The sequence below is a fragment of the Mchenga conophoros genome, linkage group LG12 (assembly GCF_057382185.1).
Source record: "Mchenga conophoros isolate Kocher_MC1m ecotype Shallow Benthic linkage group LG12, M_conophoros_male_GT1.1, whole genome shotgun sequence".
In the NCBI taxonomy this organism is placed as follows: domain Eukaryota; kingdom Metazoa; phylum Chordata; class Actinopteri; order Cichliformes; family Cichlidae; genus Mchenga; species Mchenga conophoros.
The window spans coordinates 25,664,468-25,683,589 of record NC_140537.1 but is presented as its reverse complement, the minus strand read 5'-3'; the positions used below and the strand labels follow the sequence as shown (position 1 = coordinate 25,683,589).

The following is a 19,122-nucleotide window of genomic DNA, read 5'->3' as shown; positions in this document are numbered from 1 at the left end:
CAGTGGATCTTTAAAGTGTAGGGCAGGTGTGTGTTTGTGTGGGTGTGCTTCTAACCTGGTCACCCTCCCCTTTGCTTACACACAGCTGTTTTGCCCAGTGTGATTATAGGCTCTGCTGAAAGATAAGTGCGATCATTACCGCTCAACTGAGAGGTTTATGTCATGTGATCTCATCCCTGTCGCTGTGGTGCGGTCATCCCACCGGCTCAGGTGTGAGCATGTGAGCGCTTCGACATTTACAGCTACCCCAGCCTGACTGAAACCTCAAAACCACCAGAGTGATATCATACTAACAGACTGATAGTGACTCTTCACAAACAGGAGCCAAAGTGTGTTTACATATTGTTGTTATGGAATCACCTTGGCCACCACAGCAATGTGAAATTCCCTGCGCTGTCAATCTAAGGCCTTCTGAAAGTTGCATGTTGTGCCGGTTCATCACATAACTTCTGTGGAATGAGCTCATGGTGAGAAACAGTGAACTGCAGAAGTAGATAGGGTGCAGCTCATCTCTCCAGTGAGTGGCACACACACCCCGTACTTAGATTAGAGACACCCAACACCAGCAGTCAGCCTAGCTATCTCTCTCCGCAGCCTGCCAGGGCCAGCTGGGCCGTGATCTCATGGTACCATATCTGGCCAAGCGCGAGCAAGAGAGCTGGAGATGGGTAGGGTGGGGTGAGAGGGGATGCTGCCTGCCGGCTCGCTGCGTAATCTCATCTTGCTGCGGTTACTGTAAGTGGACTGAAGCAGGAATATGAGAGTTAGCCGTTAAAGTAATGACTCTGAGAAGGGCAGAATATTTACAGTTGAACCATAAGCCTGCAAATGTTTGGGGTATCCCAGGATGGCAAAACATTTCCCCAGGCAAAAAAGCAGCATTTAGATATTTTGACATCACAGCACAACACACTGTTCTTCTTTTAGCCAGGTGAAAGCAAGGCCCTGTTAGCATCATCACATTTTCACATTTTCAGCTGAACAGTCATGCAGTGGTTATAACTGTTGCTTTAAAACTAAAAGGTTCTGGGGTCAAATCCACCAGCCAGCTTGGGGCCTTTCCGTGTGGAGTTACTTTCTGGGTAATTCAACCTCCCCCAACCAAAAAACTTGCACATTAAATTAACTGTTGATTCTGAATTAGCCTCAGTTGTGAGTGTGCAACCCGTTCTCACTCCCAAAGCGTAACATTTTACGCTAGGTGACAAATCGTCACCATATTACGTTTTCGGCTACCCACCACGTTCCTAAATGACGACCTCGGAAAAAGAGGAAATATGAGAACCGTCTGGACTGAACCTACACATGTTCGCTCTTATTCTTCAAATCGCTTAGAAACACGCTATTTAACATCATTAAAGTCCTGGTTAAGGTCAGGAATAAGGTTATGGTCAGGGCTAGGGATAAGGTTAGGTTTAGGGCTGGAATACAGGGCTGGAACGTCTACTCCCGTGGGAGCGTCATTGCACTGGATTCCAGCCATAACCCGCCGCGTACCATAAGAACGCCGAAGGTCTCCTTTCGCGTTCCTCAGGAACGCCGCGGGACGTGACAAAACGTCGACATGTTACGCCTCGGGAGTGAGAACGCTCTGGAGTGTGAATGGTATTTTGTCTCTATGTGTGATAGATTGGTGACCTGACCAGGATGTACCCAGCCTCTGGCCCCGTGGCAGCTGGGATAGGCTCCAGCCCCACTGTGACCCTGAATTGGATAAGCAGAAGAAAATGGATGGATGAACAAAAGGTTATCACGTTACCAACTGCCAGTCTTGTTCAAGTGGGTCAGTGTCAAATAAAGGAGATTCATCAGCAGTGTTGGTCAAGTTACTTGAAAATAAGTAATCAGTAAAGTAACGGGATTACTTCCCCCAAAAAGTAATCCCATTACTTTACTGATTACTTATTTTCAAAAGTAATTAATTACTTAGTTACTTAGTTACTTTTTAAAAACACGATTTACAACCTGAATAGGTGATAAAGTGATAGATCTTTCAGCCCAATTCTACTTTTTCTGTATAATCCATCATACAAAATGTAATCAAATGGAAAAGTCCCTTTTTAAAACTTGTTTTATTAGTTTGAATCTTTTAACGTTATGCATCAAGCAAAAATTTAATTATATGCAACATTCTCTGATTGGAAGAAATTTGTTTAATATTTAAAGCTATTTTCTGCACATTCCAGCACATAAAATTTTTTTTGTGTGTGTTTACACTCACTTTTTCAAATAGATGCAAGTAAAACACAGCAGAAAATAAATAAAGTCAAAGACTCAGCGGTCCTTTTGCTCTCTTTTCACCTGTAAAGCAGGAGTAGGGTAGGCGGAGGTTTACCCTGGTGCAGGTGTGCCGCAGCGGTCAGTGGAAGAATCCGCGAGTTTCTCTGTGAATTTCCCATTATGTCATAGTGCACTCGGTGCTTGCTCGGAAGTTTAGGGTTTTTTTTCACTGTAAAAATAAGTTTTCTTCCCACGCACAACGGACACTAATGTTTTTGTCACTTTTTACGGAATCAAACTCAAAGTAAGGTCAGTACTTCCACGCTTTAATAAACGCTGCACGCTCATACTCTCTCCCGCACTCGATATATTATCCATTGTTGATCTGCACACAGCTGTTTTCACAAACGTCGCACTTGCTTACGTCACTGTCATGAGACATTCTCGCAAAAAAAATCACGGCTTTAGTAACGCAGTAACGCGGCGTTCCTACGGGAAAGTAACGGTAGTCTAATTACCGTTTTTGCAATAGTAATCCCTTACTTTACTCGTTACTTGAAAAAAGTAATCGGATTACAGTAACGTGTTACAAGTAACGCGTTACTGCCCATCTCTGTTCATCAGTTTAGGAATTGTTTCTAAATTGGAAAGATTATCTCGAAATAATTCTGCTTTCAAATACAGCTCACATTCAAAAACAGTAGCTTTCCATTTTAGCTAGTGCACTGTTTTGCTGAGAGCTGGTTATAAAATCATAGAACTGTTTTATACCTCAATTCAATCTGAAGCTTTATGCTTCATAAAATGCATCTAGAGTTTTGCCATTGTGGGGAATGACCCAGAAAAAGTCCTGTGCATAGCTTTTTGGACAGATTAAACACACATGTGACATTTTTATTCTACTTACAGTGCAAGGTGGAATTTGTAACATTTGGAAAAAGCATTAAAAGTTTCAGGTAGAGAAAATGTCTTTCCTGGCTAAGTGTTGTGCCCTCGTGTAGAATAAGTCCAGTGAATAGTCTTACTGGAATTAAAATAATTTAAAAAGCAAACTACTACTCAAACTACTCTGTTTACCATTTTCTGTGTCACAGCTGAAAACACTAATATTCCCGAGTTAGACTACATCTGTCTGGTCTCATTGCCTCACTTTCAGTCTATCGTGGCTCTAGATCTCTGGCTCAGACTCTGTGCAGACAGTCGGCTGCCTGAGCAGTCTGGACTGTTGCTCCAGGCTTTTGGCACCCCAGCCAACACAGGGAGAAGATGTTTGTTACTATCGTGCAAATAGCAGCAGGAGAGACAAGAAGTCCTTTCCAGCAGCTAGTTTTTTTGTTCTCTTGTAGCACATATTATACCTGTACCCAAAAGGAATGCAGAATAAATACAAGCATGTCGCTGTTTTCTAGTCTTGCATAGTGCTTGTATGAGTTGAAGGAATTAGGCCTATATTATGCATAATATAGGCATGTTTATTGCTGTATATAGGCCTGAGATAGGCATACTTGCATGTTTTAGAGAGCACAAAGAAAAATCAGATCTATACCAACTTCTATCTAAACTAGGTCAAGGATTTAGTCAACAATGCTCCAAGTGCTTAATTGTGACTGCTATACGAACACAACACTTTGTTTACTCAGGCCAACATTTATATTCTTGATAAAATAGGTCTTATCTGGGGCATTAAATATTGCTTTTTGCAAAAACAGGTCAAGATTAGACACAACTGTGTCTGCTGTTGCTACGGCTTTTTTTTTTTTTTCATTGCAGAAAACAAAGAGGGCTCCACAAAGAACACTGACCTGTTTGGACAAAAAGCCTCAAATCTTTTGGAGGCTTTTGGAAAGGTGTGCAAAATAAAGAAAAAAATTGAATTATTTTTTCAGGGCTCTGTCATTATTTTCTAAATGTTTTACATGTTTCCTCGTCTGACCTGTGACTTGGCTGGGACTTTTATAGGTAGGGACAATCATTTCTCACTCAGATATGATTAGGTTTCATGTTTAATCACAGAATCCAATGCACACCAACCACAGACAACAAGTGATCACCAACCACATTAGTCTTCATATTGTTGTCCCACAAGCCTGTTAAGTCCCAATCTACAGTTTTGACAGCACATGCAATAAAATGACTAGTTTTTATCATTTAGCATTTATGGTAATTTCTCCCATATGCCTACTAGTGCAGATATTAAAGCCCATGGAAAGTCCCCCAGATACAAGCCTGCATTCTTTTTTCTTCTTTAATTCTGACTGAGTGAACCTTCTTCTGTTCTGAGAACACTGAGCAATCACCTGACATCTGTCTAACACAGCATCCTTTGGTTGTGTGTGCATGTGTGCTATGCATGATCTTGAGCACAACTTTGTGCAAGATTGTGCACATGCAGTAGCCTGTTTTGCTTCATGCTTTGTGTGCACCTGTGTGCTCATGCGAGTACACATGCAGAGAATGACCAGCGGTTGGCTGGCGACTGAGTTGCTGCCAAGAAAATCGAAATGAGTTCCTCTGAAGTCTGGTTTCTCTTTGATGTGGGCTACCTTTTACTGTCAGCTTGAGCTCTGAGCTGACCGCAGCACTCACACACTTCCCCATACCTGCCGTTGCTGATCTGCTGACCCTCATTCAGCTGCAGCTCTCATCTCGGTATAATTTTCAATGTGCACGTGGCTGTGTGTGCACGTGGCTGCAGGAATAGGAAGACCTTCCCTAGATTTGTTACCGTGTATTATGCATAAGTTCTACGTTGTTGAAAATTGACTTTTTTAAAATCAAAATCAAGCATGAGAAGAGTGATGTTAAATTAATTTGTAACAAATTTGTTTGAATGTACAAAACTACAACTAACTCCACTGTCTACTGACCTATTAGTTAGCCACACATGCACACACAGGCTTCAGTTCCAGCCTAAGTAATTGTGCACTGTGCTATAAGGCAGCTAGTCTATCAGCAGTAAAAGGTCAGTGCCTGCAAAAAACCCACATCTCAATCATCATTACATTATAACTTTTAGCTTCCCTTTTCTTCATTTACTCTCTCCCTCTCAGCCACCTAATCATTTGATCTTTACTTTCCTTCCACCCACATTGTGCGATTAGCTTCTTGTGAAGCAGAGTTGTAACCAGTAGCACCACACTTTCCTGATACCTCTGCATCACTGCAGTCTGCCATGACGCCCCACATTATGTGGCACCCTAGGTGTTAGTTAATGTCTGTGTAGCTAAATGTAAAGGAGAAAATGAGATTTCTGAGAAGATGAGTTTGATTCCAAATGTTTATTCACAAAGCATTTCAAGTCAGTACAACACAAATCAATACTGCATTGCTCTGTCTGCATATGTGAAAGAAAACTGAATAGTCCATTAAAAAAGTGTCAGCTTTACATCAGGATTTGCAAGCAGTTTCTGCTTATTCCAAGAACTTCCTGACAGCTGCACTCATAAAGAAAAGTCCTTTGTTTAGACACTTTCAGACACCTTCTTCTGAATCTGCACCTGACTTGTTCCCCTCTGACGAGTCCAGTCCACTTTCTTAAGTCCATCTCTTGCACAGTATCGCTCTCTGTGACCTTCTCTGCTTAGTCCCGCCAGTCTGTTAAAGGGCAGTCACTGGGTTACCATTTGCCATCTTTAAGGTACTATGCAGTACAGTCCAGCTCCATTCTCAGTGTCCATCAGGCGTTCTGTCCACTCCACATACACCTGAACAAGTTCACACATGAGGTCTGAACCCTTGCACAGGGTAATCCAGAACCAACGGGCTCACCCAGGATGCACTGGAAGAGTGTGCTCTTGCAGAAGGGGGGAGTTACAGCCACAGCCTCTTAATCCAGACATGTGAGGCAGAAAGGCATGAGGCCCCCAGCTGAAGCTCAGCTCCTTGACTTTCTTTTCATCATCATCATAATCATGTGAAGCAACTTCAGGGGGGTGTCACTTCAGCGCTCTGGGAGTGTGATAGTGGGCACCCAGTCATACACACTGCGCCTTTCCTCACAGAATACACTCAGCTTGTCCAGAGCAGGGTCTTTCCATGGGTTTGCACTAGGGCTCTGTAATTGTAAAAGAGGGAGATATTTAGAGTCACAAAAGTGGCAACACCTACAAGACATGCAAAGAAAGTCAGACACGGTAGTGATGCATGTATGATTCACTGGCTACCAGCTCCTAACTGAGTGGGAACGTACCGTGACAAGAATGCAGTGTGCGTCTTTGGGCTCGCCGGTTTCATCGGCACCCACGAGGTCGGCCAGGCGGTCGATATCATTGACACGCACCACGTTGATGTCGTTGTCAAAGCAGAAAGCCTGGATGAGAGTGAAGTGGATCTGAAGAGCAATGTCACACTCGTATTCCTCATCGGTGGCGAGAATGCAGAACGCCACGCTGTCTGGGTCACTGTAGGAAAGACAAGAAAGGTGATTAGCGCATATCCTGCTGTGCGTGTGCTCGACTTTTTTTTTCTTTTCTGTTTTTTAAAGGGCAAATGTAACTGAAAGTGGCACGAAATGCAATACTTACACATTCATGACTTTGGCAGATTCGTAAACTCCAACTGTCAGGTAGTCCTGCTTCTTAGCAGCGATCAGCAGCTCCTCCAGGGCTGCGCCTGCACTTTGCACCCTTAACAAAGAAAAATACATCATCAGCACACTGATCACATTACCCTCCCCAAAAATAACAGCTACAACGCTTTAATCCAGGAGCTTAAATAGCGTTGTATCGATGAGTAAAATATTCACCTATCAGCGTTTTCCATTGTGTTCTCTTGTCCGTGAATCTCTTCCAGAGTCATAGTTATAATCCAAGCGCGATCGGGATGTTGCAGTGTTAAGAAAAGGCTGTGTAGTTGTCTGTGTAGTCTCTTGCGTTATTCTGAGCTCGGAACAGTCTGTGGGTGGCTTTATACCGCACTTGGCGTCGTTTCTCGGCAAGGGGCGGTCTTTCCGATCCTGTCTCCTACCATTGGCTCAGAGAAGCTTTGGTGAGGAAAGCAAAAAAAAAGTCCCCGAGCAGTCGAACTGAGCTTGTTGACAACCCCACGTGGGGCAAGATTACAACCTTTCAAGAAATCCCCCCCACCCACTCCCGATTTCTCCTTTTCTTGTCAACATCCAGCATCACCACTAAGGGCAAAAACTACAAGTGATGTTTACGATGAACTTTCACAGTCATTGCAAACAACATTGTTTTGTTTTGAACCACTGTGGCTTCAGTTTGCCCCTGGACACGATGACATGTTTATGATGTTTAGAAAACATATAAGTCACACATACACAGTCAGACATTCTAAGAGATTCTCTTTTATTTATTATTATTATCATAGTTTGCAGAGGCGTTATTTACCATTTCGTAGCAACATCCCCGGTTTTTGGAATTATGTAACTATTACGCCTCGTGTTTTTCCACAGTGGGCATAGAAGAATTCAGACTATCCTACAGGTGACAACAGAACTGAGTGTGCGGATTAGCCGAGGGAAAATTGGCAGATCTTTTTTCTGTGGGTGAGCCGCATTAAAACTGTAGCGACGATTAATTTGATGTGTGATAAACTCTGGAACAATCCTTTATCGGAGTAGCGGATTTCCCCAGTCTGGAGAGTCACTGGGGAAATATTTATATATATCATCTATCCGAACTTTCCTTGTGCAGCTTTCCATTGCTCTTAATAAACAGCCGGTTCCTGGTGCACCTGCTTGGCGCGTCATACCCTACTAACCTGTTACTCAACGTGCTCATGTGTTTACAGTCTGCCCAGCAGTTACCGAAATGTCCCCGGAAGGAAAATCTGCAAGCCTGTCCTGACCCGAATAGGACTAGAATTCTTGGTGGCGATGTGTTTTGTGGGACTGACCAACCAGCTTATGGCCACACGCCAGTTTTTGTTCGCCTATTGAAAAAGCAAAGGCTTAAACAGTTTGTCTGGGGCGCGTGGCATTTCTGCACAGAGGTAAAGTGCAGCTCCGCCACACAACATCACTACATCCCTCCACCTGTCTCCGGACTTTCCATGGCGCTGGGGGATGTGGATCAGTATGTGTGTGCGTCCTGCGTGTTTTATTACCCAGATCTATTCAGTGCCCTGCGCCAGATGCCCGACAGATGCGCACGGGCCCTTCCCAAAAAAAGCGCCACGCGTCGCAGCCGCGCCTTTTCTGGTCAGTTTATCTTATCGGTGGGATAAGCACGTGTTTACATTCATCATCAGTCCCTTTTTTCCGACAGATGTTGCGACCACAGCGAGGCCGTGCATGTAACTGGGTTGTTGTCTGAACTTGTCCACGTGTGAGCAGTTAATGAGCACTGAATGTGAATGAATTACCAAAAACCTCACAACTTCACAACTTCTCCTATCTATCTATGAGGTCTAATATCTTCTTAACAAGTGAGACGTGCCCACAAATGGGCCTAATTACAGGAATAACGCGCTCTGTTAAAGGTTGTTTTCATGATCTGTTTCATGTTAAATGGTGAGTCAAATAATAAGCCAAGCTGACATTTGTTTGGACGCAAAAAAATGCCTACATGATAACGGAATGACCTTTAACCTAATCTAGCCTACACAGTCAACTGATGAAAACAAACTTGGCCCGCAGCAAACAGAGGGCTTTGTGTCACAAATCTGGATTTACACCTCCACCTGCTGGCGTGTCCTTTAAACAACTTGTCTCAACATGTTGAATAAGCCACATGACTCATGATTCCAGCCTTACAATGGTGAGTCACCAACCAGTCTCTGTGCTGTTACCCTCCACACAGCTGAGGTCAGACAAATACTGTTTTCCAGTCATGGAGCAGGAATAGCAAGGGGATACAAAAACAAGAGATTTGCAAGTGGAAAAAAAAAGAAAGAAATAATAAAAGGTACATTTACATAATATAAAGTTAGAACAGGATTACCCATGCATAAATTCACATTTTACTCACATATAAATCAATAAAGTGGTCTGTTAAGACAAACAATAAACAGGTCAGACGATTTGGATAAGGTTATACAATAGGGGGAATTCCAGAGTGCCTGTGAAAACCCCACTGGAGAATACATTAGAAATATCTCTCATGTGATCTCGAGGAAAACACCTGACTATGTTACAAGGTGTGGCAAACAATTCCAGTGAGAGTTTATAACTGTGAGATTGTAAGTCCTCATTTCTCTGCCAATGTGGCTGCAAAATTGCACAGCACACCTGCAGAAAAGTTGGATAGAGTGAGTGGAGAATATTAAATAAATCCATCTCCTGTAAGTGGGTTGACTAGAATTGGTAGCAGGCTTTTTTTCACAACCCTTGTTTACGTCTTAGTCTTACTATCAGGACGTTAAAAAAATAGTCTGGTGCTTACCAGTTTCTAAAAATATTTAAATCCTTCCTCAGACGAACAACACGTCTTATTACGCTGTTTAACTGTGTGTGTGTGTGTGTGTGTGTGTGTGTGTGTGTGTGTGTGTGTGTGTGTGTGTGTGTGTGTGTGTGTCCAAAATCTACATACACCGTATGATTCAGTATTTTTAGTTGCAATGACTTTACATAACTGTTTTCTGTATCAGCCTCTGACATCAATGTGGTCGAATTTAAGCCCAATCTTCTTCACAAACATTGCTTCAGTTTGTTGAGATTTGCAGGCATTTTTTGCGCTTTAGGTTCCCACCACGTCATTGTAGTTGGATCTGGACTGCAACACCTTTATCCTTTTTTCTTTTTCAGCCATTCTTTTGTAGATTTGCTGTTGTGCTTGGGACCATTATTCCTTTGCATGACCCAGTTTCATCCAAGCTATAGCTGTCAGTCAGGTGGCCTCAGATTTGTCTCTAGAGTACTTCAGTATACAAAAGAGTTCACGGCCAACTCAGTGACTTAAAGGTGACTGATTCTGTGGTTATATCCAAATCATTACCCCTGGCTGTCCTGCCATGTTGTTTCTTATGGCCTGGTAAATGGCCTGTATTTATATAGCGCTTTACTAGTCCCTAAGGACCCCAAAGCGCTTTACATATCCAGTCATCCACCCATTCACACACTGGTGATGGCAAGCTACATTGTAGCCACAGCCACCCTGGGGCGCACTGACAGAGGCGAGGCTGCCGGACACTGGCGCCACCAGGCCCTCTGACCACCATCAGTAGGCAACGGGTGAAGTGTCTTGCCCAAGGACACGACGACCGAGACTGTCCAAGCCGGGGCTCGAACCGGCAACCTTCCGATTACAAGGCGAACTCCCAACTCTTGAGCCACGATCACCCCGATCGTTTCTTAGAGAAGAGGCTTTCAGCAGAGGCAGCAGAAGTTGCTCTTTTAAGATCATTGCTTTTGGTTTTCTTCTTTGATATTGTGTTAAAACACACCTGGATGACCTCAAGTGGTCAAACTTGCTCGTGATCAGTCAATCAACTGCATGCAATTAGCAGCACTTGGCTGCTACCTACCCTCTTATTTCCCATGATTACCTTTCCATCCATTTTCTGCATTTTTGATGTCCCGAGACATAAATCCTTAGACTTCAGAAAGTATACTTTCTTTTTCACATCTGCATCTCTGCATCAACGACATGGATGATGATTTACTCTGACATATAAAAAGTTTATTATAGTTGTTCAGACATGTCTTATACATAAAGTGTTGAAATGTACATAAAGAGCTACAATCACTTTTTTTAATATTTACATGTCATTCTTGGACTACACTAAATGCCAGTGCTTTTTGTTCAAAGTGATTAACATTTAAAATCTCATTGCCTGTCAAGTATAACAAAAAGTAGCCTCGATACCATTTACAATACCAACAGTAACAAAGAAAAAATACACAAAAATAAAAAATGCATCACTGATAAAACAGGTCATAACATTTTGGAGCAATATTTACTGCAAGTTTACTGAGCAAATAAGTCAAACCCCTCATTCTGCTCATCGTGTGCTAAGATATTCCAGACAAGTTTACGAAGGTAAGAATTGTGCAGCGAAGTTATAAAAGAGAAGATCGCAGGGGCAGAGTTGGTTAGCCAACAACGGTTAAGTCCAGGATTCAGGTTCTTTTATCACATTTTGCGCCGCTTTACTGTACAACATAAAAACAAAGCATTCACAAATTAAAAGGAGCATGGATACCCTTGTTACAAGGGAGATAATGACAAACTTTACAAGTCTTTAAAATGGCCAAATGTCCTGCAATGGCTTAAGCATTACTGTGGTCAAACAACCACGGTGATCAAGCTTTATGAGAATCAAGCACTCTATCTTCTACTACTTCATAAACGTTGCTGACTAGTTTGCAGCACAAACGACTAGACTACTTTTCATAATAATTTACTATGGCTATGATAAGTATGATTTTTGGGAAGTCACTGATAAGCAGCATTTGTTAGCACTGAGATCTGCTGGACATTTTCAGATAAACTCACTCAAGATTTAGTGACAGTCGGGCCATCAATTCATGTCTGTCTTTAAGTAATCTACTGCCCATTCACTTCAATTATTCCTGTGCTGGTGAATAAATGCACAAATTTAGGCAAAGCTCAACATGTTGTACGATAATTTGACAGCTCTCAGTGCTAACTCAGTAGCATGTGCCCTCTAGTAATGCAGGCATTTGTTTAATCTCTGCAATGTCCTTTTGAAATATGAAAATATCTCCCCAGTTTCTTTTGACCGCTGGAGAAGGGAAACAAGAACAAAGTGCAAATAAAGTAACTAGTAGAAGACTTTCAGAAGGGAAAAGCATGGACGAAAAGATGGATCTTATATCTGGAAGAATAACTGCATTATTCCCTTCTCCCTTTTTTTAATATTAATGTTCCCTCTGGCACCCAAATCATTAGGAATACAGCTCCCTCTGCTGGTTATACTGAACAACATGTCCTTACTACATCTCATCAGAGCGGTGCTGCTGTAATATGACAGACGGAGGATTCCGGTCTATCCAGGCGTCCTTGGAAGCTTTTGCATTATATGCGACAGCAGACGCCACTACACCATTGATGGATCCTTCCTGTAATGCCCCGGCTGGCCCCTGCTTCATCTCTGCTGCCTGAGCAGGACTCGGGAAGTCTGCCGAAGAGTTGCTGTTGACGCCTGTTTCTGAATCAGGTTGTTCCACCCTCTCGTAGTCAGGAGTGTGATTCTTCTGACCGCCCGCAAAGATGGCTTTAACATTATCCACCTCTACTTGGTGAACTAACAAACCTTCTTTGGCCTCAGAGGAGGATACGGCATCTGTGCTTTCAGCTGGCAGTGATCGCAGGCTCCTGGAGACGACTGTTAGTCATGATTGAAAAGATAGTTTACAAAGGTTAGGCGACACTGCCGGAAATTTCATTTATGAAATCAGCTATCTTATTAACTAAAGCATGCATATCTTAAGGTACAGCAAGGATAGCTGAAATATAATAAAAGACAGACTTGATATTTATATACAACTCACTTGAGGAGGGCGTGTAGAGCTCCTTTGTTTGGGTGTTTCCACCAAACGGATTGACTGATGGGAAGATGATCAGACAGAAGGAGAGCAGGAAAACCTGAAAGTCCAATGAAAAAGTGAGAAAAATAGCAGAGCATGACAAAGACCTTCACACTGAGAAAAAAAAAAAAGCCAATTTACCATAACACAAGTGCTGGTTGTGCTGGCCTTCATGGTTGACATCTTCACTATAGCCTGAAGTTTTCTCAGTTGTTCAATCAACGACCTGTTTATTTACAAAAACCAAACAAAAACAAGAGGACGTGTTCAATGTAACTGATTCAGAAGCTTGACCCGACTATGTAAAAACCCAGAAGCAAAGAAATGGCTTCTTACATGTTCTGTTTCTGAAGCATTTGGACTTTCTTCTGTAGTTCCAGGTTGTGTGCAGTGCAGATGGCCACCCTGTGACAGAAATCAATTCATCATTTAGCATTTATCAAGAATCAGACACACAAGTGTTTGCTCTATATTAAAAATCTTTTCTTCTCTTCTAATTTGATTTTAGTCAATTAGAGAATTTATTGACCATGATTTTATCTGGCCAAGAACAACAACAACACAAACAAGTCCTTGTCTACCATTATCAATAATACCATCCTGTCCTGCCATAAACGAATCAATATATTGATAAAAATCTTGAAGTTTAAAACAAGAGAGCTTAAAATGAAATACAGTGGAACCTCCACTTACGAAATGAATTTGTTCCCGAGGGTTTTTCGTAAGTCGAAAGTTTTCGTAAGTCGAAGTACCCATCGCGCCTTTTGAGTGAACAATAGGCTATAGGCTAATTGCTAACTGCAACAACAATACGTCGTTCAAGTGGAACAGCGAAGCACAAGTACGAAAGCCGAGGGATTGTCACATGATTCGGAAGGCATTCTGGGCATTCTGGGCTCAGCCAATCAGAGCCAGCAGATTTTGTTACGTGGGCATTTTGCCGTAACACGGGCAGAAATATTGCCGTTAAGTGCCTTCGTAACTGGGGTATTCGTAAGTCGGGGTTCCACTGTAGTCAGTCAAAATATTTAGATAATTAAGATATTCTGAAACTGATTACAAAACAATGTAGCCACATCCTTGGAGTCAGTGACTATATAATAATAATAATGATAATATATATTAAAGATTATATTAAAGATTTTGATTTATCATTTGTATCTCACCTGTTTTCCAGTCCATCAACATACACCTTCTTCTTCTTGCGGCTCTCCTGAGCAGACTGCTTGTTGCGGATCTTCCTTCTGATCCTCTTCAAAGTCCTCTCCTCTGCCTGTTACGCAGAGCAGAGCAGGCTTTCAATCACCACGCTCACAAGACAGATGACGATGTGTATAAAACTGCTTTGAGCAGCTGTGCCACAGAAAGACCAATTTAATATGCACCCAACAAAGTAAGTATGTAACTAAAGAGATATCAAAAACACCTGAAGTGAAAATTACCTTAGTGAGGGGCATGTGTTGGGGAATGGTTACTCCTTCTTTTGCCAAAAGCCGCTTCTCCTCCTCAGTGAGCACAATCTCTTTAAACTGGAACTAAAGAAGGGAAATACAAAGTTTTTCTTTTAGAAATTTTCTGTGTGTTCTTATCTCGTTAACAACATGTGTCAAACATCACTGAAAACATCAAATACAGTCTCTTTGGTCTTCTGGTCTGGCATAAGAATAGCAAAAGAAACTGACCTGGTCTTCTTTGATGGACTCTGTTGTATCTTGTACCGAGTCCTCTATGGCCAAAGTGCAAGGCAGCTCACTGCTGACATCCTCCTCCATCGCCTCAGTCACAAGGTCATCTGTGAGAGGAAGACTAGTCATTTAAATCTTCCATCCCCCACAAATTCCACACAGACCACATCTCATGTTCCTTTTAAGAGATTTGAAATTCTAAGATAAAATAAAATGTTAAAGCTTCAGTAGTTCTTCAATAAATGATAAATACCCAGATCAATGAAGACATCTGTATCTGGCTTCTCTGCCCTCACACTCTGCAGCACGTCCATATCCCTCCCTCCGCTCTGCAGCAGAGAGTAGCTGTGATCTGCTTGGACTGTTAAGGCCTCAAAGCTTTCTGTTTGTGCCTCTGAATAAGTCACGGCAAGGTCGGAGTGCACCGGGCTCGGTTGGGAGTAGCTGGGACTGGGCACAACATCACTATCACTGCTATGAGGACTGGGGCATCCAACATGGTTGTTATTTCCAGCCCCGGAGCTGCTGTCGTCTGAAATGCCACTGTCGCTGCCCAGTGGAGAATGGGAGGGAGAGATGGTCTCCGTGTTGTCCTCTCCATCTAACAAGCTGGATAGAAAATCTTCAGTATCCATGTCTGGCAGCATCTGGGAGACAAAGGTGTGTTAAATTCTAAAGCAAACACACACACATACATATAAGACTGTTAGGCTTTAAGAAGCTGTATTACCATGTAGTACATCTGGTATTAAGACTCAAAGATGTTTATATTACTGCTTCCAAAGCATGACTCATTTTAGCACCTAGTTACTTCAGATAATGCATTAAACCGCCATCTAACCAATTTCACTAACAACATTAACTTCCTCTTACATCTTGTTCAGACAGCCATGACTCAATGAGCCCATTCCCATCAGGAAAGAAGGGCTCAGTGGATCCATTCTCTCCATCATGGAACAGCAGTCCAAACAGGTCTGCTCCATCCATGTCCGGAAGATCTTCTGCTATTGACATCTGCAGATAAACAACAAAATACAGAGGATAGCATATTTAATATCTGGTAATAATAACATTTTAATGTATATAGAAGTTATGCTGCTAAAACAGAAGTATAACATCACTGTCTGGAATATTGAGAACAGCAAAGTTCATAGTGTATTACAGTTCAGTTGTGCGATCACCTAGTTAGGAGTTTGGGTTAGGTTAACTGGTTCTAAATAGGCCACAGGTGTGAATGGTTATGTGTTAGCCCTGTGGCAGATTGGCAGCCTGTCAAGTGTGTACCCTGACCTCACCACTGAACTGGATAAGCAGAAGAAGGGAGTATGGATGGTTGGCTTTAATAGGATAAAATTCTATAGGATTTTATAAGTCTACTGGAATTTCTTTTATGATCCTAAAATGATTTTAAATTGAGGCTCAATTAATTCTACAATTGAATCATTATGTTTTCTAATGGATCAAACCGTTTTTAAATGACCCATGAATCTCTCTGTTATTGGGGGTTTGTAGCCACGTGACTTAGCTTGCTTATTAAAGTTCATGTCATTACTTCCCTTCCCTGATTGCTGTGTAAAAGTGCTGATACCCAACAAAATACTACGATTTTTATAACAGGTCAAAGTGCGCCTGATACATCAGCGTTGGTACATTGCACCGTGACGGTCCAGTAACCATCCACTGGATGCTGCTCTGTACTTTGCCTTAGCCTCCACGCGGAGACTGCAGGTGCATAGCTGTATTGAATGCATGTCAGCCGTGTAAGTATATGAAAAGCAGATGTAGTTCCCTGACAAGGGGCCGGTAACACGTATAGTAGCCTCTTATTGCATCAGCGCCACGGTTTTATCATGACCTCATCCTATAGTAAGCCCCGCCCCCCATGCCTTTGTCACGGGGTCTGAATGCAATATCAAGTGTCAAAATAAATAAGCTGCATAATTTTTAGTTTATCCAATATCGTGAAACGACTGTTTGAACGCTGCAGTTTGCCGAGGTTTTGAAAATGGCTGTGCGCCGAATGCAGGGTGCTGGTATTCAATAATATAAATAATACTACTAATAATTTTTTGATATTTATATTAGCCATTTTATACATGAACGAAATGACTTAGTTAAGCTAGAAGTTTGCGTAGGTGATTTTTTTTTTTGCTTATGAATTTAAGAAGCTCAAAAGTGTAATCATCGTCAAAAGGCAGGAAACGTCTTCTTAGGCCAACATCGAGGAATCAGCAGCATTCCGGTCTAGCATTAACATTAGCCTTATAATACTGTTATAATCTTTTTCTGCTGAGGGCGTGGTCCCCTGTATCATTAAAAACACAGGGAAACATCAACAACTGGTAAGATTGGCATTAATTTCCTTACCGTTTGATGGCAAGAGACGAAATACCATTCGAGTGAGTGCGTCCGAGTGTCTTTTGGTTACTCTACTCGTGTTTTTTCAGCTGCCGCTGTATACCGTCAGACTGCTTCCTACTGAAACCACCTTCCAACGAGGCAAAAATTGCGTCATCACGTAAAGGCGGAAATGAGTACGTGGTCTTCTTTGGTGTTTCTGGGAAATAGAGTTAGTTTTGTATCTCCGGTACGTGATAATTGCACTGCTTTCTTTAAGCTAATGTATGGATCATGTTATAAATAGACCAGGAATTATTATATAGAAAAATAAATAAATCTGGTAAATGTAAAATTCGGTGTTAAAAATAAATACAAATACATAACAAATAAATAACAATAAATAATAAATAGGTGTCAAAAGGTAAAAATATATAATTATAAATTGAAATTGATGCCTCTAAGGCTTTTGATCGAGTGAACCACAGAAAACTTTTTGATAAATTGAAGACACGGGGAGTTCCGCAATACATCGTGAGGATTCTCTCTTACTGGTACGCTCATCAGAACATGCAGGTTAAATGGGGAAGCAGTATTTCTGCCCCCTTTGGTGTCAGCAATGGTGTCAGACAGGGTGGGATTTTGTCTCCAATTTTATTTAATTTATATGTTGATGATTTGTCCATACAGCTGAGAGCCTGTAACACTGGGTGTATATTAGGTGAAGCACTGATAAATCATCTTATGTATGCAGATGACCTGGTTGTTTTTAGTCCAAGCAGTGCTGGGTTACAGGATCTTCTTAATGTCTGTACTGAATATGGTGTGCAATATGACATTGAGTACAATGCTGCTAAAAGTGCTGTTTTGATATGTAGAACCAAGCAGGATAAACAGCTAAATTTCCCTTTGTTTAAACTGGCACAAAAAACTCTTGAAGTTCATAAAAAGGTGAAATACCTCGGTCACTTTATTACTGAGCAAATGAATGATGATGATGACATATACAGATAGGGTTGCCAACTCCCTGAAAAATAAATAAGGGACACCTCGTGGCCAGGGCCGGGCAACCCAGTTGTCTTCACCCTTCCCAGTGTGGTAGCTCTTTTTTTGTGTGTGTGAAATTATTTTTTAACCATTTGACTTGAATTTGATTTAAGCAGATGCATATTCTTTGTGATATGACCATATGGGAAACAAATGATCATTTAGCCATTTATTTTTAGCTCAAAATGACAACATTAACACAGTAAAACAGGTCTCTTTCTTAAACAGAAGCCTGTCATGCTTAACTTTTGAGAATATAAGTAAATCTTTCTTTAAAAGAACTCTGTCCTGCTTAACTTAAAATTATATAAATTAATAGAAAGCAATAGAACGAAAAATATTCTTGTAACAGTGCACATATAGTGCATTTAGTACAGTTGGCTTCAGTTGAGGTATGCTTTTCTAATGCTAATCAGCTGCTCCTGTTTGTAAACCCGCTTGTTCCCATGATTACGCACCTTAACTCATCATCATTATTCATCTATGTATTACTTTTATGTATTATTCATCTATTTGTTGTAATCATCCATCCTTGCAGTTGTTTATTACACAAAATAAATGATATTATCACACTTCTGGCCACATAGCGCTGATATTCACCGCACATGCCCATATTAACCTTAACCAGAGGGTTTAAACAACAAACCAGTGTTTACATACCATATCTGCTTCTGCCGTGGCCTGGTGGACAAAAAATTGGTTAAGGGTTCCCCGAGCTTTCACGCCCCTCATGTTCTTCTTGTGCCCACCATGCCTATGGAAAAAGTGCGCCGGCACACAGTACAGTGCGCTTTATAGGTGTTATCGTGCACTTTCCCAGCCAGGTGTTTTCCTTTTCCCAGTCCTCCCTGTACTTTTGCAGCCTTTTTTCTTTTCTTTCTCTGAGGGGAACAAACATTGCTGCTCTAACGCTGGGCTTACACTGTGCGATTTTTGGCCCATTTTGAGCCGATTTTTGAGTCGTGCGACCGATTTGGTGATCGGCCCGATTTTGGCCTTCATCGTGCATCGTGTAGTATACGTGGGGTAACGAGAAGCGATTAACACCTCACGACCAGCTCCCGATCATCAATCGCTCGTGAGGGTGTCACCACAGCCGCTCACACTGCTCATGCGCAAACACGTAAACATCGGTGAAAAAGACGGCGCAGCACGGCTGTGCAGCGTGTGATCTGGACACAAGTGATGGAGGCACTTGTAGAACTTTGGAAAGCTCATCCGAGCCTTTTCGATGTGGCATCACAAAATTATCACGACCACAACAACCGTGGAAAATAGTTGGATTTACACTGCTGCTCAATCACAGCTGCCTGATCATGTTTTTCATTAGCAATTTAGCAAAGTTGATGGTGGTGTGTCTGTGTGAGTGAAAGACAGAGAGAG

At 41.9% G+C, this 19,122-nt stretch overlaps 2 protein-coding genes across 2 annotated transcripts; both read right to left on the bottom strand.

Moving 5' to 3' along the window:
- Positions 1-5,479: 5,479 nt before the first annotated feature.
- Positions 5,480-7,096, bottom strand: gadd45ga (growth arrest and DNA-damage-inducible, gamma a). The gene is made up of 4 exons (XM_085294781.1): positions 6,965-7,096; positions 6,744-6,845; positions 6,410-6,620; positions 5,480-6,274 (listed from the first exon to the last, which is right to left on the bottom strand). The coding sequence occupies exons 1-4, from the start codon at positions 7,015-7,017 to the stop codon at positions 6,161-6,163; spliced, it is 480 nt and encodes a 159-aa protein (XP_085150907.1). The 5' UTR covers positions 7,018-7,096; the 3' UTR covers positions 5,480-6,160.
- A 3,681-nt stretch (positions 7,097-10,777) lies between these two features.
- creb3l3l (cAMP responsive element binding protein 3-like 3 like) lies at positions 10,778-16,871 on the bottom strand. Its single transcript, XM_085294780.1, has 10 exons — positions 16,723-16,871; positions 15,229-15,369; positions 14,609-15,002; positions 14,353-14,462; positions 14,113-14,205; positions 13,837-13,943; positions 13,007-13,075; positions 12,812-12,896; positions 12,635-12,728; positions 10,778-12,468 (listed from the first exon to the last, which is right to left on the bottom strand). Exons 2-10 carry the CDS (start codon positions 15,367-15,369, stop codon positions 12,077-12,079), a joined length of 1,485 nt encoding a protein of 494 aa, XP_085150906.1. The 5' UTR covers positions 16,723-16,871; the 3' UTR covers positions 10,778-12,076.
- Between the last annotated feature and the right edge of the window lie 2,251 nt (positions 16,872-19,122).